The 24,383-nt window shown below is 48.4% G+C and overlaps 1 protein-coding gene across 1 annotated transcript; it reads right to left on the bottom strand.

Annotated features, from left to right (window-relative positions):
* Positions 1–681: 681 nt before the first annotated feature.
* fhad1 (forkhead-associated (FHA) phosphopeptide binding domain 1) lies at positions 682–24,383 on the bottom strand. Its single transcript, XM_029249721.1, has 28 exons — positions 24,271–24,383; positions 23,688–23,811; positions 23,150–23,356; positions 22,238–22,508; positions 21,311–21,405; positions 20,474–20,692; positions 18,959–19,082; positions 18,737–18,867; positions 18,416–18,493; positions 18,174–18,278; positions 17,402–17,488; positions 17,179–17,265; positions 15,125–15,277; positions 14,399–14,594; positions 13,181–13,260; positions 12,480–12,863; positions 11,280–11,369; positions 10,941–11,181; positions 10,717–10,798; positions 9,256–9,362; positions 9,013–9,169; positions 8,493–8,602; positions 4,839–4,933; positions 4,634–4,729; positions 3,963–4,168; positions 3,166–3,331; positions 2,559–2,639; positions 682–1,532 (listed from the first exon to the last, which is right to left on the bottom strand). Exons 2-28 carry the CDS (start codon positions 23,781–23,783, stop codon positions 1,311–1,313), a joined length of 3,966 nt encoding a protein of 1,321 aa, XP_029105554.1. The 5' UTR covers positions 23,784–23,811; positions 24,271–24,383; the 3' UTR covers positions 682–1,310.

Below are 24,383 nucleotides of genomic sequence, written 5' to 3'. Positions count from 1 at the left end.
ATCCCTCGACTACCTTTTTTTCCCAGCATTCCCTGAGATGCTGCGCGACAGTGGGGATTTAATGCGTGTGGCTGCCCCTGTCTGAGACGGTCCCTAACCTGGAGAGGGTTCCAAACACAAAAGAATGTGCTGTCAGTGGAGAGATCAAACACACACACACACACACACACACACACACACACACACACACACACACACAGAACATGTTCATAAATTGAACCACCAGCCTCATTATGCTAATTGGGACAATCAGAAGCAATATAAGGATGTACAGTCGCACATTTACCACGGTATTTACCATTTAACTGTTTGCATACACACAGGTTTACTGCCTTTATACATTACACTGTAGAAATTACCGGAAGCAGGAAGATGTGATCAATCGCTGCGATACCAGTGGGGGGAGAAGAAACTGATGAATGGGGGGACAGGCCATGCATCCTTAACCGCACGTGACGATTGACTCAGCTGGGCTGTGCGCTCCCTGCGATGATGTGATGCTGTACCCTGCATTCTGTGTGTGTGTGTGTGTGTGTGTGTGTGTCGGGGGGAAGGGGATCTCTTCTGTGGGATTTTGGATCCAGGAGGACTTCCCAGCTGTCTTTGAAGGGCCATCCTGTAGGTCATGCAGTGCCAGACCACCTTTATGGGGTCTTACATCAGTTCTACAGACGTCTGTTGGGGGGGGGGGCTGTATCAGCACAAGATTTCAGACAGTCATTGTTATCTCCTGTTTAACACAACTTATTAATTTGTCAATTTATTCTCATTAGTGCCAAATAACTTGACAACAAAATCATATTTTTTTTGTGTGTATGTGTGTGTGAGAGATTGCCCCACAATGCACTGACATTCGGTCCAGGGTGTACCCTGCCTCACACCTTATGTTTCCAGGATAGACTCTGGACCACTGTGACCCTGCATTAGAAAAGTGGTTAACGATGCTGAGTGAACAATGGTTTTAAAAAACATGCAAATGAGGCTGTTGGGAGGACAAAGAAAGTGGGTGAGACATCGTCTAGGGAGAGGGAGGCTGATGATGCGGGGGTGGGGGGGGTAAAGATCCGCCAGGGTGTAGACGGCGTCCCCTGAAAGGCCTCGCATCACTTTGTCCCAGCGCCACCTTTTTAACTCTCACACACTTTCAGTCGGGTAAGTAAGTGCTGAACGAGCCCCCTTTCCCTCGGTCCTGGGGAAACACGAGACACGGGTTCCGCTGAGAATGTTCCAGATCCCTGTGAAACCCTCAGCCGTCAGCAAGTTGAACAAAGAAGAAAATTCTGACTGTAAAATTAGCTCTTTTTTAAGAACTACACAAGTGGAGTTGCCATGAGTTCCACTGAGGTCAGAGACATGGGATCGGGACACTGTTGTTCCCACGATGCTTGAGGGTCAGCAGGGGTCGCGGCCTCCAGAGCACAGGTGGCATCATGGAGCTCCTGCTCCTTCCTCCTCAACTGCTCCTTCAGGACCTCCGTCTCGTACTCCTTCCTCCGGAGCTTCTCCTGCAAGCAGGGCTTCCTGGAGGCCACCTGGCGGGGAGGGGGGTAGACGGGCGATCAGACAGGCGCTCAGCTGCTCGGCACATTGCCAGTTACCACAGCGACCGCAGATGCGGAACTTTCCGGAAGAGTGACGGGGACGGGACCCCTCGCCCCCCTCCATCAGAAGGAGAGCTGTACCTTCAAGTACCACCCTGCTGAGCGCCCTGCCAATTATGTGCCGAGCAAAACCTGGGTTTGCCGTCATATTTTTGAGGGAATTCTCTTTCCACTTATGAATTATTCATATGAATTATTATTCAGCGTGCGGGCAGGGAGTACAGCAGATGTGTCAACCCCCAAAGTCATTTTCATAATAAACTCCACAGAGCCACAGGTTCGGACAGAGTGGTGCCAAGGGCCACACTCGATGTCCCAGAGGATGGCGTTGTGTGTGGTGCAAGTGCATTGTGGGAAATCTGACTTCAAAGCAGGGCTGACATTCTCTTGGCAAAGAGTTTATATGTAATAAAGTTTAGTGTAAATGTACATTTATTCATTTTAGCAGATGTTTTTCTCTTGTTTTATTATAATGTTTTATATATATATGTATATATATGTATAGATACGTATGTCCATCCCTCCATTCATTGTCAACAACCGTTTGTCCCAAGTGGTATCATATATAATTATTAACTAGTAGTTTGGTGACACCTTTGTTCTTTAACACCCACCTATCTGTACACTAGAGCGGTTTCACTCACTCTCAGACTCACACACACACACACACACACACGCAAAACAGGCATTTTACAGTCACCAGCTTGCCTGAGGGGACTCAAACCTATGTCCAATTGCCCAGCGGTTAGGGTTCGAGTTACCTTACCTCTAACCTTTCCCCTACCCCGACCCCTAACCCTAACCTTAACCCTGAGCCATTGTAGCGTAACTGCACATTGTGCGAGTACATGGAACGCTGCTCACGCGGGCGTGGCGACAGCAGAGCTGGCTCCGCCCACCACGCGAAAGGACATAATCAGCTAATGAGTGTGGGTACGAAGAGCGACCCGGTCCTACCTTGTCACGAAGCCCAGGCTGCACGCAGCTGTGAGCGACCACCCTCCCACTCTTGTTCGGACCCCGGTCCAGAACGGCAGCCTGTGTCGCCCAATACAAGGCAAAACACACGTCGCTTTGGGTCTTGACTAAAAATGTCACGGATTTGCACAAAAAGGCAAAAGTGTCAAAAACAGGAAACTATTTCCTTTCTTGCGTGATCTGAAGGCCACTCTGAAAAGAGGTCATGATACATCATTTCCATACAGTGTTGAACCTTTAACCACATAAACCATATATATCATATAACCACACAGCAGGTGCTCCTTCCAAAGTGACCTGCATTTTACAAGGGCAGCAGGTGGCGCAGTGATTAGAGCTGCAGAGGTCGGCGGTTCAAATCCCCCTTTCCACCTCATGGTACTGGGTCCAGTTCAACAATGTATCCTGAACATTATTACTCAAACTCTTTGAAAATGTACCGCAGGCTGAAGTACAAGACATAGAGTCAACTTTGTAATGAAACAAAAGTGAGACATTTATAAAGCAAAGTATTTTACTGGAGCAATTATCCTCCAGAAGCACTTGACGGACAGTTTCAGACCCCCCCCCCAGGTCCCACGGTGACCTTGCGCTCCTTGACGGTCCTGTTGAGGGTGACCTCACGCTCCAGACGGTCCCGGGTCCGACGCAGAGCCTCGCGGAGCAGGGCGCTCTCTTGGCGCTCTGCCTGCAGACCCTCTCTCAGGCTGTCCACCCTGCCCTGGAGGCGCTGCTCCGCCGCCTGGCTCTCCCTGCGGGAGTCGGACAGGAAGTGGGAGGAAGACCAGAGACAGTTTGCATCCCTGTACTACAATCGATCGATCGATCAATCAATCAATCAATCGATGAATCATCAGCAACTGCTTATCCTCTCCTGGATTCAATCAAATAAATTAAATATTATTATAGATCTAATAATGAAACATTTATTATTAATATCTGTGTGTCCAGGATCCAGAGTCTATCCTGGAATATAGATTTGCTGAAATTATTACCAGATTAAATTCTACTATCGACTTAATAATCGTTCAAACAAATAAAATAGCCTCATGATTTAATGCCACTGATTTTCCATTTACCGGATTTCACGCAGCAGGATAAGTTTACTGCATCGACACAGTGTAAGTATCTTGATTAAGGGTACAACAGCAGGACTGGGGATTTGAACCCAGAATGTTCCAACTGCAAAGTGATGACTCTAAGCACTACGTCACCTGCTGGTCCATAACAATGATGCTTCACTCTAGCATCACCGATCAAGGGGACAGCGTGATGTTCAGTTACTGATGAAATGAACCTGCAATCACAAGGTTGCAGGTTCCAGTCCCAGGAACGAGGCCTCCGCTGTCACGGGAGTGCGGCGCAGCAGCATCTCTCTCGTACCTCCAGGTTCGCTGGTCCCTCTGGTACTCCCGCAGCTGCTCCTCTCGCCGCTGGGCCTGGCCTCGCAGCACCTCCAGGTCCCTCAGCCTGCAGGTGGCGACGCGCTCCCTCTCCTCCCGGGGCAGGTACTTGAGGGAAGCGCTACCCGAGAGACGCTCCTCACTCAGCTCCAGCACCTCGCTCAGGGCACGCACCAGCTCCAGGTACTGCGTGTGACCAGCAGGGGGAGCAGCGGTCAAGGAGCCGGACTCAAAGCCAGAGGGGTGTACTGTTTATAGCCTTGAGTTGAAGTCATTTGAACTGAACTGCTTCGGTGCCCGGCTGTGCAGTTCGAACCTATGATTTATACATATTAAACTCTTTATGCAAATAAATCACGTAATAAAGACACACTTTTTTCGTCGAGCGAATGCTTTTCTCCGTGGCAACTTACAATTTTTTTGCCGTTTGCACAGCGGGGAATTTTCTTACTGCATTAATTTAGGGTAAGTGTCTTGATCGAGGACAGTACAGCAGGAAGTGGGATTCAAACCTTCTGATTGAAGGGCGGTGGCGCTAACCACTACGCCACCTGCTGCTCATAAACAAGGATTGCATGAGACCACCAGCTGAGCTGTTTTTTTACCATAATTTACCAACACCCTTTCCCCTCCTCAGCGTCCCACACTGACCGTCCTTTCGCTCAGGTCCAGGGTGTCGGACAGGTCCAGCCTGGCTGTGCGCTCCAGGGTCTCCCCACACATCGCCGCAGGGGCTAGGAGGCCATGCTGGAAAGACACCCGGAGCCAATGGCTTGTGACTGAACGCAAACGGCGGGTTGAGTTCCGGGAGGGTGTCTTGGGGGGTTTGGGGAGAGTTATGGGGTTGGGGGGGTACCTGGCAAGTGGTGTCCGACCCCTGTCCATCTGTCCTCTGCGCTCCCAGTCCGTTGGGCTGCTGTCTCATCAGCGCCATCTGGTGGTCACACAGCCCTGGAGGGACAATTCCACAGCACAGGGGGTAAAAGGAACGATGTGGGACAGAATCAGAATCAGAATCAGAATCAGAACGAGCTTTATTGCCAAGTATGTTCGCACATACAAGGAATTTGTCTTGGTGACAGGAACTACCACAGCACAGACAGAATGAAAGTGACAAGACACAGATGAGAAGATAGAGTATGTGAGCAAGGGATAAAAAATATTTAAAAATATAAAGTACCCAATATACAAAAATAGTACAAAAATAGTCGCTAGATACAAATGCAAGGGAGTGTAGGAGAAATGTGATAAATAGTTATAAATATAAATAGCATTATGTATTGCACGGTTTACTCTCTAGGGGAGAGATTTAGGTGTTCATGAGGTAGATGGCCTGAGGAAAGAAACTTTTCTTATGCCTGGCTGTCCTGGTGCACAGTGCTCTGTAGCGCCGGCCAGATGGCAAGGGTTCGAAGAGGAAGTGGCCTGGATGTGAGGGGTCTAGAATGATTTTGCTCGCCCTTTTACTGACTCTGGACGAGTGCAGTTCTTGGAGAGCTGGGGGGGATGTGCCGATGATTCTTCCAGCAGTCCGAACTATCCGCTGCAGTCTTCTGATGTCTGACTTCGTAGTTGAGCCGAACCAGACAGTTATAGAGGTGCAGAGGACGGACTCAATGACTGCAGAGTAGAATTGCAGCAGTAGCTCCTGTGGCAGGTTGAACTTCCTCAGCTGGCGAAGGAAGTACAACCTCTGCTGGGCCTTCTTCACAATGGAGTCTATGTGGAACTCCCACTTCAGGTCCTGTGAGATGGTGGTGCCCAGGAACCTGAACGACTCCACTGTTGCCACAGTGCTGTTCATGATGGTGAGTGGGGATAATGCTGAGGTGTTTCTCCTAAAGTCCATGATCATCTCCACTGTTTTGAGAGTGTTCAGCTCCAGGTTGTTATGACTGCACCAGACAGCCAGCTCTTGGACCTCCTGTCTATAGGCAGACTCGTCGCCATTCCGGATGAGGCCGATGAGCGTGGTGTCGTCTGCAAACTTCAGGAGTTTGACAGAGGGGTCTTTCGCGGTGCAGTCGTTGGTGTACAGGGAGAAGAGCAGTGGGGAGAGCACACATCCCTGGGGGGCTCCAGTACTGATTGTGCGAGTTTCGGATGAGAATTTTCCCAGCCTCACTATCTGCTGCCTGTCTGTCAGAAAGTTGGTGATCCACTGACAGATGGAGGTGGGCACAGAGAGTTGGGTTAATTTGGACAGGAGGAGGTGTGGGATGATAGTGTTGAAGGCCGAACTGAAGTCCACGAACAGGATCCTCACATAAGTCCCTGGTTTGTCCAGATGTTGCAGAATGTAGTGCAGTCCCATGTTGACTGCATCATCCACAGACCTGTTTGCTCGGTAAGCAAACTGCAGGGGGTCCAGCAAGGGTCCAGTGATGTCTTTCAGGTAGTCCAACACCAGTTTTTCAAGTGACTTCATGACCACAGATGTTAAGGCGACAGGTCTGTAGTCATTAAGTCCTGTGATCTTGGGTTTCTTTGGGATGGGGATGATGGTGGAGCGTTTGAAGCAGGAAGGAACTTCGCACATCTCCAGTGATCTGTTGAAGATCTTTGTGAAGATAGGGGCCAGCTGGTCAGCACAGGTTTTTAGGCAGGCCGGTGAGACGCCGTCTGGGCCTGGTGCTTTCCTTGTCTTCTGTTTGATGAAGACCCGACGCACCTCCTCTTCGCAGATCAAAGGTACAAGAGGGGGGGAGGTGGGGGTTACTTGAGTTGTTAAGTGATTGGTGGAGAGAGGGTCTGAATGGGTGTAGGGTGTGAGGCAGGGTTCATCAAACCTGCAATAAAACTCATTCAAATCGTCGGCTAATTGTTGAGTTGACACGGTGCCGGGGGGTGGTGTCTTGTAATTTGTGATGTCTTTCATGCCTTTCCACACCGACGCAGGATCATTGGCTGAAAACTGTTTCTTCAGCTTTTCAGAGTAGTTTCTCTTAGCCACTCTGATCTCCTTTGCCAGTGTGTTTTTGGCCTGTTTATACAAGACTCTGTCCCCGTTCTTGTAGGCGTCTTCTTTGGCCTGACGAAGCTGTCTGAGTTTTGCAGTGAACCACGGTTTGTCATTGTTGTATGTTAAACGAGTCCTGGTAGGGATGCACATATCCTCGCAGAAACTGACATATGATGTTACAGAGTCTGTGAGCTCATCCAGATCGCTAGCAGCAGCCTCAAAAACACTCCAGTCAGTGCACTCGAAGCAGGCTTGTAAGTCCTGCTCTGCTTCCCCAGTCCATCTTTTAACAGTTCTTATTACAGGTTTAGCTGATTTCAGTTTCTGCCTGTAGGTCGGTATAAGATGAACCAGGCAGTGATCAGAGAGCCCCAAAGCTGCCCGTGGAACAGAGTGATATGCATCCTTTACTGTGGTGTAGCAGTGGTCCAAAATATTACTGTCTCTGGTGGGACATGTAATATGCTGTCTGTATTTTGGCAGTTCACGGGAGAGATTTGCTTTATTAAAGTCCCCGAGAATGATTATAACAGAGTCCGGGTGTTGTTGCTCCGTGTCAGTGATCTGGTCGCCCAGCTGTTGCAGCGCTGCGTTCACGCACGCTTGTGGTGGAATGTAAACACTTACGAGAATGAAGGAGGAAAACTCCCGCGGCGAGTAGAAAGGCTTGCAGTTGATGAAGAGCGCTTCTAGGTCTGGACAGCACATCTTCTTCAACGCTGTCACATCTGTACACCACCTTTCGTTGATGTAGAAGCATGTCCCACCGCCACGTGATTTCCCCGCTGATTCCGCGTCGCGATCCGCTCTGAACAGCTGGAAGCCCGGCAGATGTAGCGCGCTGTCCGGGATGGCTTCATTTAGCCAGGTTTCCGTGAAGCACAGAGCAGCAGAGTTTAAAAAGTCCTTGTTTCTTTGGGAAAGGAGGAAAAGTTCGTCCATTTTGTTGGGTAAGGAGCGGAGGTTCGCCAGATGGATACTAGGCAGCGCTGTTCTAAAGCCGCGCTTTCGGAGCTTGACAAGCGCGCCGGCTCGCTTTCCGCGCTTGCGCGTCTTGGAGCGCTTGGAGCGCTTGAGCAGCGCCGCTGCACCTCCGACTACAATGTCCAGCAAAACGTCAGAATAGTCGAAAACCGGTAAAATGTCGGGTGGTGTGTATTGTCGAATGTTCAGCAGTTCTTCCCTGGTAAAGCTGATTGTCGGAGTATAACTAAAGACAGGACAAACTAACAAAAACATTACAGGAGGACAGAGGTGGACATGTCCCTCTGGTGCTCAAGTAAACCTAACGCGTCCCTTAGTATCCATATGTCAATAATTTAATATAATATTTTCGGTCACCCCAACAACACACTGCACTCACAGGTCGTGTTGGGTCCCATCCAAAATCATACAGCGCTTCATAACTTAAAAATTGGTTTGATACAGGCCGTGGGGGGTCGTGACTCGTCTCCTGTATTTTCTCACTGGCTGGTGTGCGTGTGTTTATGTGTGTGTGAGACGCTTAAAGCTGAAATATTTGCACTGCTGGGGGTCCGTCTCACGTACTCGAGGTCACGGATTGTGCCGTGGCCTGGCATTCCGCACAGGTGCGTTTTGGGTCGAGTCCCTCCTGCCTCTCTCGGCCGACACGGTCCTGCTGGGCCTCCCGACACAGCCTGGCGATACACACGCGCGCACACACAGATACGAACACACACTGCAATACACCGCTTGCATTCATATTTACACACCAATCACTAAAATAAGAGGCTCAGCAGATTATTTCCACATACATCACATAATCTGACGAGTTATTACATACACTTTTATATGCACACTTGTTATTTTGTTCTTCATTCAGTTTCTCCAAGGTGACTTACAGTGTTAAACTACTAATTACACTTCACCATGTACACGGCTGGGTAATTTTTACTGTACCAATTCAGGGTAAGTACCTTGATCAAGGCCACTAAAGCAGGTGGTGGGATTCAAACTAAGTCCTGAGTATAAGGCATCGGTTCTAACCATTAACTTTGAAGGAAAGCGCCATGAAATCCATGGATCCTCCAGTGTGTGGAGAGAGTACCTGAGCTCCTCTCGGGCTCGCTGAAGCTCCGCCCCTTTCTGGTCCACCAGCCGGGACATCTGGCCCAGCTTCTGCGTGAGCGTGCCCAGGTGGACCTTCTGCTGGACCACGAGGGCCCTTTGCTGCTCCAGCTCGGTCTTCTGCTGCTCGCTCACCTCTGCACACACAGAGAGGAGGACGCGGGGGGTCCGGCACGCGAGGACGCGATCGGCATCCCCAGCGCGGAACCCCATCGGACCTCACCTGCGTTGTCGGACAACCTGGCGTTGGCTGTGGACAGGTCCCGGCTGAGGGCGGCGATGACTTCTCCCCGGTCGTCCGCCTCCTTCCTGGCCTCGGCCAGAGCGTCCCTGGAGAAGTATCAGGACTTTAACCTTTGACTCCCACTGACAGCAGCTGCACAAGGAAAGGGGTCCTTAGTGGAGCTGAACTGGAGGATCCACGTTCAGTCATACAGGAGAAACCCCATCATGAGCATACGGTACATACGTGTGACCATTTTGGAGCTCTAATATACAGAAAATTAAATAAATATAATCGCACTGAAGCTGAAATCAACAGACGATCACATGTCGACTCCGTATTTCGTATGGAGTGATGATTTCTCAGATTTCCGGAAGGACACAGCAGCCTAGAAGGACATTCTTTGTGCGACTTTTTTGTTTGTTTGTCTCTTTATTATTTTTTGCTGTGTTTCTCAATTTTTTTTTGAACATCCAACCTGCCCAGCAGAGCACTGACTTTATTAAATAATTTTTCTGCCGACCATATGTGCACCCAGCACAAGTGATTATTGCATTAATGATGAACAAGTTTTCAATCATCAATACCACAATGTAACAGAAATTTTATTATGTCAGTTCTTTGCATTTTCCATTCAGTTTTGTTACATTAAACATACTTTCGGCATTAGTTATACTATATTTCAGCGTTTAGAAAAATATCCTACATTCTTGAAATTAGAAAATTCTGGCAAATTTTGGCACCGGGTTCCAAGCACCGAATGTTCCAGTATCTTTTAGGCTCTGATACTTTCTAGAATGTTTTGGTACTTTCTACAATGTTCTGGTACCTTCTAGAATCTTCCAGTGGCTGCAAAGTACCAAACTAAAACTCACACTTGAGAACGACTAGTGGTATTTTGGTAATCGCTGAATGTCAAAAAATCATAATCAACGCAAAAATCAAGATAACTAAGAACTTTGAAAAATTTTGTTGTGTTATGTTATCTGACCTGGCATCGGTCCCATTTAAGTCGGATAATCGAGACTTTACTATATTTATGTCTTTTGATGATGCTTTTCTTTAAAGTGAGTTTACTGCTCCGTGAATGAGCACTAAATAATAAAAAGAAAAAAGAAAATAACCATAAGAAAAAAAAGACTATAAATAATAAGAATTATAAAAATTGACAACACAGAACTCCACGTCTAACCTGCTGTGCTCAACAAACACGTTATTACATGATTACCGGAGGAAGAATGAATAATTCATAATTCTCAGTCACCTTTCATGAGGAAATCAAGACGAAGGGTGACATGGGGTGACATCTCTTTATTGAGTAAGGAAAGCAACCCGAAGACAACATGAAAGCTTAATAAAAAGCGAAGAGTAAGAGATTTATACATTATGTATAAAGGTTTCGGACAATTGTACTCATGTATGAGTGATGAAACAACCATTATTATTGGTGAGACAGGGTACCTGAGCGCAGTGATCTTCTCCTCAAGGGCCTGCACTTCGGTCGCCTTTTCTGCCTCACCCTGTTTCAACTTCTCCTCCACATCTGGAGAAACACATCGCAATGCTGCACGTGACACGAGAGACACACACACACACACACACACACACACACACACACACACACACACACACACACAAAGACACACACAAATATATAGCCCGTGTCCCTCCCGACTGCTCCCTACCTCTCAGCTGCTCCCTCAGGCCGTCCCTCTCCTTGTCGTTGTCTCCTAGGCTCTGTCTGAGCTCAACGATCTTCTCCTCCATGGCCACGATGGTGTGCGCGTGCTGCCGGACCTGCTCCCGGTACTCTTCCTCCAGAGACATCCAGCACTTCCTTTCAGACTCCGCCCCCTTCTGCTCTGCCTCCGCAAGCCGCGCCTCCTGCTCCGCCTCCTGGGTCCGGACTTGCTCACGTAAGGTGGCCTGAGAGGATGCGGGAGACTTCTGAGGACTGGGCCACAAGGGGTTCCACCAAGGAAGTCTGGGAAATACCCACCTAACCCCCACTGACCTCCACTTACCTCCGCTGTCTGAGCCGACTCCAACTTCTCCCTCATCTCCTCCAGCTGAAGCTTCAGTCTGACTTCCTCCTCTTTCTGGGCTTCCAGCTTCTGCAGCAAAGGAGGGCAGATGTTTCCCAACAGCTGTTGCCACCCTGCAATCCACTTCCTTTCAAACTATTTACTGTGATAGAGTGGCAGAGTTAGTAAAGACGGCAAAGTGGTTAAGGAACTTGCATCTAAAACTATCTCCCCTCCTCATCTCTCTCCTTCAGCTCCCTGCGGTTGTCAGTATTGAGTTCAAAACTATAATTATGGCCCTCAAGACAGTCAAAGGATCTGAACGCCGATACCTACAGGATCTGATCACTCACTACACCCCAGCAAGAGCCTTGTGCTCAAGGATCTACTAGGGGAATTACATCATACAAAGTGGAATTCATGACTCCTTCAGTGATAGTAATGCGCCCAGATCCTTTGGCAGCAAAACGTCCCCAGAGCATTACACTGCCACTACCCTGCGGGACCATTGGTAGAAGGTTCTTCTGAAATTCCATATTTGGTTTTCACCAGATATAACCAGACCCCTATTATCTAGAAAGTTCTGCTTTTGATTCGTCAGTCCACAGAACATTCTTCCAGAAACTTTGACACCCAGCCAGGTACTTTTTTGTGAACTTTACACAAATTGTCATGTTTCTTTCTGACAGACCAATGGTTTCCAACTTGCCACTCTCCCGTGTATCCTGTTTTTGCACACTGCCTTTATAATGTGGAGTCATGAACAGCCAGGCCTAGACCCGCCATGCCACGTGACCCTATCCAGGCTTATAGGGTTCAACAGTTTTTCTCAAGAGGTCTTGAGAAAAACCCTGGTGAACAGCTTCAGAAGACGCTGAGTTGCAGCCATTACAGCTAAAGGTGGTGCAACCAGCTGTTGAGCTTGATACTTTTTTACACCTATGACAACACATGTCATTATCTTCCACACCATGGAAATGATATGAAAACAACACTGGTGTCACTTTCCCCCTCAGGCTCTTTTCATTTACTGCTGGAATTGACAAAAAGATCAGATCAAGTTTAAAAATCAAAAAGCTGAAAAACAGGAAAAGAATTGGAATTCTTTGCAAAACTTAGAATTGGGAGCTGATGTTTTCTCAAACCCTAGAGTGAAACACCTCCAGAAGAACAAACAGAAGAATGAATGTTGCTCCTCACCTGCTGCTCCTGCTTCTCGAGCTCCTCCTTGAGGGATGCCAGATGCTCCTGAAGCTCCTTGGCATGGTCCTCCTTGAGGGACTCCAGATGCTCCTGAAGCTCCTTCGCGTGGTCCTCCTTGAGGGACTCCAGACGCTCCTGAAGCTCCTTCGCATGGTCCTCCTTGAGGGACTCCAGATGCTCCTGAAGCTCCTTTGCATGGTCCTTCTTGAGGGACTCCAGACGCTCCTGAAGCTCCTTTGAGTGGTCCTCCTTGAGGGACTCCAGACGCTCCTGCAGCTCCTTGGCGTGTTCCTCCTTGATGGACTCCAGGTGCTCCTGCAGCTCCTTGGCGTGCTTCTCCTTGCTCTGAATCTGGGTCTTCTGAGATGCCTGCAGCTCTTCCTGCTCAAAGGGTTACACACACACACACGCACCAAGTTCTTAAGGGGGCTGCAGGGCATCTTGACAACAAATTTGGATCTACTGCTTGATCTTCACGTTCAAATCACTTCCTAGTTGGCCATGAACCCACAGAAGTATACTCCTCGAGTCTTTGAATTTTTTTGCCCTGTTAAACCAGATTCTTGATTCATCTTCTCTGGTGGAACACCTGTAACTCTAACAGCTAAATGGCTCTTTAAGAAAAGGCTCAGCTAATCAATACAAGTGTGTGGGCAGGATTGGGAAGGCTGGGTTTGGAGGAGTGGAATGGCACCTACCTGCAGGGCTCTGAGGTCATCTTCACACTGCTGCTGACGTTCACAGAGGGCCTGGATTCCACCAGAGATGCCAGCTGGATCTAAAATAAGATAAAATAAGTTATGATAAGGGAAGATAATATTTATGGCCAAGGATATTTCCAGTCGACATACAGAACATGAAAATATACTAAAAGCACATGAAAAGTACACACACACACACAGAAGCCGCTTATCCCAAGCGGGGTCATGGCAAACCAGAGCCTAACCTGCCAACACAAGGCACAAGGCCGGAGGGGGAGGAGACACACCCAGGACGGGACAGCAGTCCATCGCAAAGCACCGTAAGCGGGACTTGAACCCCCGACCCACCAGAGAGCAGGCCCTGGCCAAACCCGCTGCACCACTGCACCCCCCCACATGAAAAATAGCAGGATTATATTAATCTGGTAACATGATGAAGCCCATTCATTTTTATAAATATCCTATACGTTTTTATTAATATAAACCCGGGGGGGCGCGGTGGCGCGGTGGCGCAGTCCTGCTCTTCGGTGAGTCTGGGGTTCGAGTCCCACTTGGGGTGCCTTGTGGCGGACTGGTGTCCCGTCCTGGGTGTGTCCCCTCCCCCTCCGGCCTTACGCCCTGTGTTACCGGGTAGGCTCTGGCTCCCCGTGACCCCGTATGGGACAAGCGGTTCTGAAAATGTGTGTGTGTGTGTGTGTGTGTGTGTAATATAAACCCATGCATTTTATATGTCATATATTTTAGAAATATAAAACTATTCATTTTATACACGTTAATTTATTTATCATATATTCAATACAATAATGTTATAAATAACATTAAATATTTATTCAACCCGAGGGGGTGCGGTGGCGCAGTGGGTTGGACCACAGTCCTGCTCTCCAGTGGGTCTGGGGTTCGAGTCCCGCTTGGGGTGCCTTGCGACGGACTGGCGTCCTGTCCTGGGTGTGTCCCCTCCCCCTCCGGCCTTACGCCCTGTGTTACCGGGTTGGCTCCGGTTCCCCGTGACCCCGTATGGGACAAGCGGTTCTGAAAATGTGTGTGTATTTATTCAACCCATTTTTGGGGTGGTCCTTTGAATAGGTAATAAATAGTAAGCAATCAGTACAAGTGTACATTATGCAATAGTCCTATCTGACATCGGTGCAGCAGATACAGCTCTGTACTGGGAAACAGATGATCCAATGTCCCCCCTGGTACAGGAAGCCCACTCACATTCTTCAGAGTTGGACACATCTATCCCAGCATGCAACAGGGCCCGAGTCGCTTCCTCCACCTGGGTGAGCTGGCAGTCCAGCATGCCAACCGTGGTCGCGTGTACCCAGGCGAGGGCTGCTGGAACGCGCAGTGCTTTTAGAGCCGTCACCTCCCTGTGGAGCGCAGGGACCGAGAGCGCCTCCCGCAAGCGAGCCTGGACACCAACACAGGAATGTGGGGCTCAGCTGTGAAACACATGGATGTTGAAGTCCTCTGATTTAATATTTGATTAAATATGAAAATATGAAAATAGGGGAATCGACATTATATTTACATATTAAAGTTTTTCTCCAAAACAACTTATAGTGTGATGCTACGCAAAATTTTTTATTAATTTTATAAAGGTATGGTAATTTTTACCATGTCAGTTCACTTGATCAATAATGTTACAGCAAGAGGTGAGATTTGAACCTACATCCTTTTAATGCAGGCAACAGCTCTAACCACTGCGCCACCTGCTGCCCCTTCCATCTCATATCTTTTTATCAAATATTTATTAATATAAAGCAGCGTTATCTTGGGTTGTGCGGATGCTGCCACGTTTTGCCATTCCAGTGTACACATCTGGGGCAGCTGTGGGAAGAAGTTCCTGCCGTGGGATCAGTTACAAGACTTCTTCCATCCTGGCTCTGTTTTGATCGATCTAGCGAGGTCCCGACCCACCGACCTCCAGGTGTAACATACGTTTCCTTCCTCCATCAAGTTCTTCAGCGTGTGCTCCTCTGCGATCCTGCTGTCCCGCTGGGCAGCTGCCTCCTCCAGCTCCTCCTGCAGCTCCTTCACCTTGTTCCTCAGAGCCTCTCCCTCCCTGATGATCTCCGTCATCTGCTGGACCATCTGCAGTAACCCAAAAGCACACCGACTTCACTTTGCTTCTACAACAGCAAAAGTAGAGCATGTGAAATCAGAAATACGGTCGTTCCCCGGATTATGAACGATTTCTGTTCCTCAGTCTGTCTTTAAGTTGAATTTTGACATAAGTCGGAACAGTTAGGTATGGTGGGTATCTGTCACGCGGAACACAGGGAGCCGAGACGGCTGAACCCAAGTGCAGCGTTGTTCATCAGAAGTTGAGGGCAGAGGCAAGGTCTCAAAAGCGGGGACAGGCGAAGTGTCGGTCGATCGGCGAACGGGACGGGAACGAGGATCCGTGGACGTGGTCGGAGAACGAAGCAAGGAGTCAGAAAACCGGAGATCGTGAATAGAGTAAGAGTGTGTGTAGTAATGCGAGGAAGGGCGGTTGTCCCAAACGAGATTCCGCAACGGTACAGGAGGGTCTTTATAGGGTGAGCGATTACTCATGAGCTAGTGCGGAGTCAGGTGTTGTTGCTTGTGTTGTGGGCGTGGACGTGACAGTATCTAATGTCAGTTAGTGAAATGTCTGTCTTAGTGTATAGTATATAGTGCACCTTTCTATGCATAAAAAACATTAAAGAAACACTTCTGGATACACTGAAACATCTTTAATATTATAATAATAATAATAATAATAATAATAATAATAATAATAAATGTAACTACAGTATTTAAAATAGACAGACAGAGAGATATCGGGACAGAACCTTTTACATGGTCCATTATTCTCGCTTTGTCCTTTAAAATTGTCCCGATCGTTGACCGACTGGATCCCAACGCTTTTCCAACGTTCGTTGGTGTTTCACCTTTTTCCGATCACTTTATTATTTCCACTTTAGTTTCAACGGTGATCATTTTCCTTTTCTTTGATGCATCACCAACACTTGCATCACATTTATGTTTTGGTGCCGTAGTTAGGAGGGTAAAAACAACAACAACAACAAAAAAAATAAAGCGAAATACAGTAACACACACGACACACTGTTAACAGCAACGTGGTCCGACTGAAAAGAAAGAAGTCTGTCCTACCTCAGGATCACGTGCCGACGAACCACTGTAGATGCGAAATGTTTTGATGCCCGTCGCAAATTAGCTCCGTTTGTTATTGGGGATCTTTGTATGTAACTTGAATTTTTAATATGGTAGGCTTTATGGGGGGCGGTTTGTAACTAGGGGTTGTACGTAAGTCAGACGTTCGTAACCCGGGGACTGCCTGTAAATACATAAATACATGACGTTGCCTCCTCTTCTAACAGTCATGAAGTGTTAAAGAAAATTTTCCAGTTAATTTATTATAAGTTTATTTTTAGCTGTATTTTTTAATCTGTTTTCCAAAATTTCTGCTTCTAGTATCGACCTGTTTTAATGTGCCAAGCAAGTAGGTGTCAGAGAAGCACACGCAAACAGAGCACGAGTGTGGAGCCGCCTTAATTCAACTCACTTCCACGGTGTTTACAGTGTTATAAATGTCAGGTACGCCTGAGAGCGAGTGATGAGGAAAGGGATTATGAACATTGTACGTGTTTATGGGATGAGTCAATTAACAATTGACTTTGAAAAGGAACTTGTGGAGAGAAGGTACTTTTATTTTCAGTTATTTTAATCGGTTTCAGTTTTAACGTGCCACACAATTTTAAAAATTACCTTTCAAAATTAAATATGAATTCAGTTTTTAAATATTAAAACTGAAATTATTTATAAAAAAGATTTCAAAAGTATTCATTATTGCTATATCAAGGTTATTACCGGTCGTAACCTGTGAAAACATCAAGGGGTTGTTACGATGCATTGTTAACCTTTGACCTCTTAGTGGGGAAAGTTCCAGACTTCTGATGCCAGTTACATTCTTAAGATGAGGATCCAGTTTATTCCCAGAGACTCACCTGCTGGTCAGACAGAGTGCCCTGGAAAGGTGACCCCCCTGGCGTGCGAGATACAGCCTGGATGATTTGACTGCTGAGCCTCTCCACCTGGACAGAAATAGAGTACTGTAGTGCAACCACAGATGGGCGTGGCTTAGTTCTGTGGGCGTGGTTTAACATGGGGGTAGGGGGGTTGGCATCACGTTCTGAGCACGGTCTTAAAGGAAATAGCACAGCCGCTCACCCATTCCTGCGACTGTTTGAGCTGCGTGATGGCCTCCTGCTCCTTCCGCCTGGTCTCGTCAAGCTCCGCCCCCAGGGAGGCTTTCTCCTGCAGGTGTAAACAGCCAGGGGCAAAATAAGCTTCAGCAAGTGTGTTATAGTTACTCTGCAGATGCATTGATCTTTCCATCCGTCGATTATCAATAACTGGCTGTCCAGTAGGCGGGCGTGGTGGCGTGGCGGCGTGGCGTGGTTTGGGGTTCGAGCCCTGCTTGGAGTGCCTTGCAACGGCCTGGCGTCCCATTCAAGGTGTGTCCCCTCCCCCTTCAGCCTTGCGCCCTGTGTTGCCGGGTTAGGCTCCACCTCGCCGCGACCCCGCTCGGGACAGGCGGTTGTTGACAATGGATGGATGGGTGGCTGTCCAGTGCAGGGTGGAGGTGGTCCAGAGCCTATCCCTAAATCATGGAAGTATAGGCTGTGAAGCAGACTACACCCTGGGTGAGACATCAGTCCATGACAACTCAGTAACACACACACACACACACACACACACACACACTAAGGAAGGAAATGATGAAAACTCCACACAGACCGAGCTGGATTCAATCCCACATTTAAACCCTGTGAGGCACCAGCGCTACCTGCTGATCCACCATGCCAGCCTCCTCTTCAAAAAGAGCAAAGTCCCCAAATCTTGAACTAAAGGATGTAAGAAGAACAGCGCGCCAACTGACACCGCCAACGGCAGAGGAGTTCGTCCACGTAGGTTTGTGTGTCGCGATTGACTGTTTCACCTTCCGCTCTACGTCCAGCGCGACCTTTAGCGCGTCCCGTTCCGTGGCCCGTTGCACCAGCGCTGTCTGCATCTGTATCCGAGTTTGCTGCAGCTCCTCAAGTCTCTAAGGAGCAATACAAGACACACACACACACACACACACACACACACACACACACAAAGAGCTGTGAGACAGCACCCATCTGCATCATTTCTAATTTCTATGTTCTTGGACACACTTGAGAAGGACCTCATACCCACCTTCTGCAGAACCTCCACATCCTTCTCCCGTGCACGCAGCTCCTCCTGCACCTTGGCGCTCTCCTTCACCTGTGAAAACTAAGACATCTGAATTAAAAATTAAAATTTAAAAAAATATAATTATATAAAAAAAAAAATCACATAATACACAACTAATTTCTGCTTTAAATTCCTTCTGTCCAGTAATATGTTCACATTTATTCACTTCTCTTCTCCAAAGCAACGTACATCTCCGGCTGCGGTTTTGAACATCTATAGCACGTCGAGACAGGGCAGTGTGTGTGGTGGAGCCGGGGGACGGGGGGGAGACGGCGGGGACACCTTGCTGGTCATGTTTGCCAGCTGCGCATCCTTGCGCCGCATGTCCTGCCGCAACCTCTCCACCTCGGCGGCCAGAGCGAGAGCCTTCTTCTCCTGCGTGGACAGGTCCTTCTGCAAGTTGGTCACCAGGCCTGCGACACAAGGAGACACAGGGGGCGCTATTCCACCGGCACGCCGCCGACGGTCTGGGCCGTGACCCCACTGCCACAGGCTGAACGGTACCTGCAGATGCGCTGCTGTCCCTCTTCAGTTTCTCCAGCTGAGCTCTCAGGCTGGCGATCTTCAGGTCCCGCTCGCCCAGGGATTGTTTCAGCACCTCGCCGGAGCCTCTCTGCAGCGCCGCCATCTGCACACAGGCGTCACAAAACATGAGCGTAAATGTAATCAGGAGAAAAGAGATTCCCTCGCCCTGTTATTAGACCCCCGATTTCTCACTTATTAGGTCTACAACTAACACCACTTACTATGAATAGGAGAAGGTTCCCCAAGCAGGACTCCAACCCTGGACACACTACACAGTGGGTACCTGACCAAAACCGCTGTGCCACCACCTTGTGATGGACTGGCGTCCTGTCCAGGGTGCCTCCCTTCCCCCCTTCAGCCCTGCACCCTGTGTTTCCGGGATAGGCTTCGGTTCGCCGCAACCCCACTCGGGACAAATGGTTGTTGATGTTGGTTGGTATTGTGAACAGGTCTCAATGTTTAGTCCCATCTGGGACATAGGGTCCAGACCTGCGGCGATCAGTCGGGAATGATAAACCAACTGTGCATGTAAGAACTGTGCCAAGAGGCAGTGAGAGAGAGCGGGAGATGCATTGCATTGTGGGAACCGAGTACCCGCACTCTCAGTTGCGTGCTGTCAATCCATGGTCTCATTTACACCCCCATGTGTTTGCGTCTTCTTTTACTGAGCTCCCATTTTCAATTAATTATCCTTTTATATGAGTGTGACATACAGCCTTAGCGTCGATCAGTCTGAACATTCCCACCGTCACGGTAAAGTAACTTTGTGAAATCATTATTTAGAAATTTTCTTTTCTTTGTAATGTTGCTATTCATAATATATGAATGTTACACAACTTCTTCCTCGTGATATTAGGTGCCATTCAGGGTGATTTTGGGTTGAACGTGGAATGAGCTTGGAACAAACTAGAATTTTTCCCCATAACAAAGGAATAAGTAATGGTTGTTTTTTTTTCAATATTGGTACATTTTCAGAAATGAATTATGACCAGATGACAGGGGATAAGTGTACTGTACATACTGATAGCTTGTTCATGGATGGGCGGAGAATCATGCCACTTTGCACCACAGGACCATCCGTCCATCCACCCATCCGTCCGTCCGTCCATCCATCCGTCCGTCCATCCATCCATCCATCCACCCATCCGCCCGTCCGTCCATCCATCCGTCCACCTGTCCGTCCGTCCGTCCGTCCGTCCGTCCGTCCGTCCGTCCATCCATCCATCCATCCATCCATCCATCAGTAAATGCTTGCCCAGCGCAAGATTGCAGTGGTCCAGCGTCTCCTTCGGATGCATAGGGGCCGTGACGCAGGATACACCCTGGGCGGGATGCGTTTACATTGCTGGGCAGACTCACATTCGTTTACTCATGCATACACACACTGCAGGTGATCTACAATCGCCAGCACTAAAAACACAAAATAAAAGTTTTACGTCAAAGGGTACAAGACAAATCAACGATTTTCTGCTGTCAATGACCTTACTGTCCTACCTGCTCCTTCAGCTCCTCAATCTGCTCGTTCTTCTCGCTGATGTCCCTCTCCAGGCTGAGCAGCCTGAGGTTGACCTCAGGGGTCGCCTGCGTAACCTGGTGCCGGAGGACAGACACCTGGTCACGCAGCCTGGCGATCACCCCGTCCTTCCGGTGCGATTCGCTCTCGAAGGGCGCCAGGCGGCTCACCTCGTCTCCGAGTCGCAGCGCCTGCTCATCCTGGTCCAAACACGGAGGGTCCCCATCAACCAAGGTGGCTTCCTTCACTTTCACTCCCCCTCTGATTCACGCCACTCGTACACCCATTTGCTCATTATCAATAACAGCTGGTCCAGAGTCTATACTAGAAGCATAGGGCATGAGACATGGTACCACCCTGGATGGGACACCAGTCTATCACAGAGCATCATGCCGTACAATCACGCCTTACTTTATTCTATAGAATTCCACTGTTCTTATGTTTATTATTATTATTATTAATCCAGTGAATGCTTTTCCTCAACGTGGAACTATTTACCGATTTATAAAGCTGGGTAATTTTTACCGCAGTTCAGAGTGCCTTGGTCAAGGGTACTACAGCAGGAGGTGGGATTCCAACTTGCAGCCTCTGAATCCAAAGGCAGCACCTTTAACCGCTACGCCACCTGTTGTCTGCAACAAGACCTCCCCAAGGAAGCAGAAGGCACTTGACACTTATTTATGTTCTGATTTGTGTTCCTGCCTTCCTGTAGGAGGGCAAAGTGCCAACTGGAGGAGCACAGTGATGCCACCCCACACGCCACCTTCGGATACCGTGGCGTGTCCAGAGTAAATCCCACAGCAACAATGGGAGACCACCTTCTCCTGGAGAAGAAGATGCAGGATGTGAGGGCTGGGCAGCACTTCGCCGTTCCCCGGAGCGTCTCCTCCACCTGATATTCTGATCTGACTTCCTACAATGTCAAAGGCACAAATTGTACAGCAGCATCATCAACGATCACATGTAACAGTGACTGGATTCAAAACAGAGAACACCGGCTCCAACTGGGACCAGATGTCTGTTCGTAACTCATTCCGTTCATAAATCTGAAGTCACTTCAAATACTAATTCACAATCAATAAAAGCTTCATAAAAAAAACAAATGCTGCTTAACTTATTTTCTGGGTAGGTTCTGTAAAAATTTCAGAAATAGCTATAATAATAACTAAAATATAGCTGTTATTGCATGGGGCTATATTATATATTTTATATTTATTATACAGTATATAAGCAGTTCTAATAACTTGTACGTAATAAATTTATTTTTTGAAAATATTTTTATTAACTGCAAGCTACATTCAAGTTAGAATTAAATTAAAATGACTGAAAACGTAAGGAAAAAAAACTTGTTTTCAGTGTTCAGACTGTGGATAAGCCCATCCCATGAACGAGTGCAACGCTGCTCATCTAGTGACTGATCGCCAACTATGAGGAACACCAGGCACGGGCTATAAACACCACGGAAGTGAGGTGGATGAGCGCTGATCGCCACACCCCTGTTCTCTTTGGTTCTGTTTTACTGCCATATACAGGCTTGCCAGGTAATGACAGGCCAAGTTTACTCTGCTACTAGCTGGAATTTTCAAAAACAGATAGAATAAGTGAAGAAAATGCAATTAGGAGTAAATAAACTGGAAAAATCACTGACCGCTCATAAGACGAGGAGCAGCGAGTGTCACATTGTAATAATTTTTTTCATTGCATCACCGAACAATCACTTGCATATAAACCACCTGCTGGGGTACCTGCTCTGCGGGGAGGGACCACATGGTTTGCGGAGAGTCCAAGCTTTGCTTTTGTGGCTCCTGCGTTGGCGGGACGCCCCCTGCTGGGGGGTCGGGGTCCCGCGGCCGGCCCCCCACGGCTCCTGGAGCCTGGAGAAGAGGCCAAGTGTGGAAACTGGGAGCACAGAGAGGACACGGAGGAGCAAAGTGACCGAGGTTCCTCCACAAGCTGGACCGGAGTCTGCCAGGCAACGCGTTTTGGAACCGCAGGACAAGACAGCTGGGGAGGTACCTGCACAACACACACACACACACACACACACACACACACACACACACACAAATGGGTGTATGCACACACAGCAAGTGTAAGATAACAGGGTAACTATGGTGTTTTTCAGACAGAAATACTTCCACGTAAATTCACATTTATTTGACGCTTTCCTCCAAAGCGCAATGATTATAATGTTCATCATAATAATGATATATTATGAAATACACACACACACACTTCCTGAACCGCTTGTCCCATATGGGGTCGCGGGGAACCGGAGCCCAACCCAGCAACTCAGGGCGTAAGGCTACAGGGGGAGGGGACACACCCAGGACGGGACGCCAGTCCATCGCAAGGCACCCCAAGTGGGACTCGAACCCCAGACCCACGGGAGAGCAGGACCCGGTCCAACCCACCGCGCCCCCCATATTTTATGAAATAATAATGTTAATTACAGTGATGCACCCGGATTTTTTTTTTTTCCACTGGAGCAGCTGAGCATAAGTAGTGTACAGAGCAGTAAGTGGGATTCGAACCAGCACCCTTGACGTGTAAAGACCCCAGCTCTAACCACTTCACTACAAGCTGCTCCAGATTAAATAAAAAATAAATGTTAATGAAATAAATCAGAAGCGAACATGATCAGCGTCGTATGCGACCTGCGGCATGGACTCCACACACAGCTGGAACGTGGGCCCCCCGTAGCCGAAGTGCAGCTCGTCCCCCGGGGACAGGCGCACGCCGGCGTTGTGGATGTGACACTTGTTCACGTAGGTCCCGTGGGCCGAGTTCATGTCGCGGAGCACGAAGCATCGCTCCTGCTCGTCGAGCTCGATGAGCGCATGGTGCTCCTCCACGCTCCCGTTCTGCAGGAGGCCGGGGGAGAGGAACTCGGCGGCTAGGAAAACTCGCAAACATCCGACGAGCCAATCTGGTTTCAATATTACATTAATGAATTAATTAATACTAATATTTGCGTGCCTCATGCGCTTCTCCAAGGTGACACACACCGTTGGGTTTTTACACTGAACAACTTGGAGTGATTTACACATTTATGCAGAGCTGGGTGATTTTCACTGCGTCAATTGAGAGGAAACAGCCCGGGGCCTTTGAGCGTGAGGTGTCGACTGTAACCGCTGTGCCACCCGCCGCCCTTAGGTAACAGCAACGTAATGACTGTGCGCTACAGTGGCCCACCTCCAAACACAGGTCCGAGTCCTTGTGTCTTCCCACGGTTGTGGTTTTGGGCTGCAGTTTAAACACCCATCCCAGGGTTTTCAGATACCCCCTCATACCTGAGACACGGTCAGGCTGACAGCTGCTGCAAAGAGAACACACTCTGGGCCTGTGGATACACACCGCTCAGCTCATCACACATGCAGACTTCACTGAGGGAGAACTTACTGCGTGTGTGTGTGTGTGTGTGTGTGTGTGTGTTTTCCGCTGCAGCAAGCAGCAAACACTGATTTAACTTGTCAGGTGTTGTATATAATATAATATAATATAATATAATATCAGTGACCTATGGAGCTCTATACTAATACTGTGGGGGGGGTCAGCACTAGAGACACGTGTCACTGCTGTGACTTATACGCGACACACTAGTGTCACTCGTACACATCACTCCTTGTACAGTGACATTTTATTTTACTTCATTGATAACCACACAGATAAGAGCAAATAATCTGCAAATGGGCTCTGCCGCGAGAAAAAAGAAAATCACATTTGACATGTCATGATTTATTGATTTAAACATAATTTATTGATCGTAAACACTTACCTGTGTTAACGCGAGCAAAACATGGCCACGCGGCCGCTTTTCGCGTGGAAATATTCGCTGTGTAAAGAGAGGCGCGATCGCATCGAAAAGCGCTTCCGCGGGAGGCTGTCACG

Source organism: Scleropages formosus, chromosome 2, assembly GCF_900964775.1.
Source record: "Scleropages formosus chromosome 2, fSclFor1.1, whole genome shotgun sequence".
Lineage (NCBI taxonomy): Eukaryota > Metazoa > Chordata > Actinopteri > Osteoglossiformes > Osteoglossidae > Scleropages > Scleropages formosus.
This window is presented reverse-complemented; position numbering and strand designations above follow the sequence as displayed.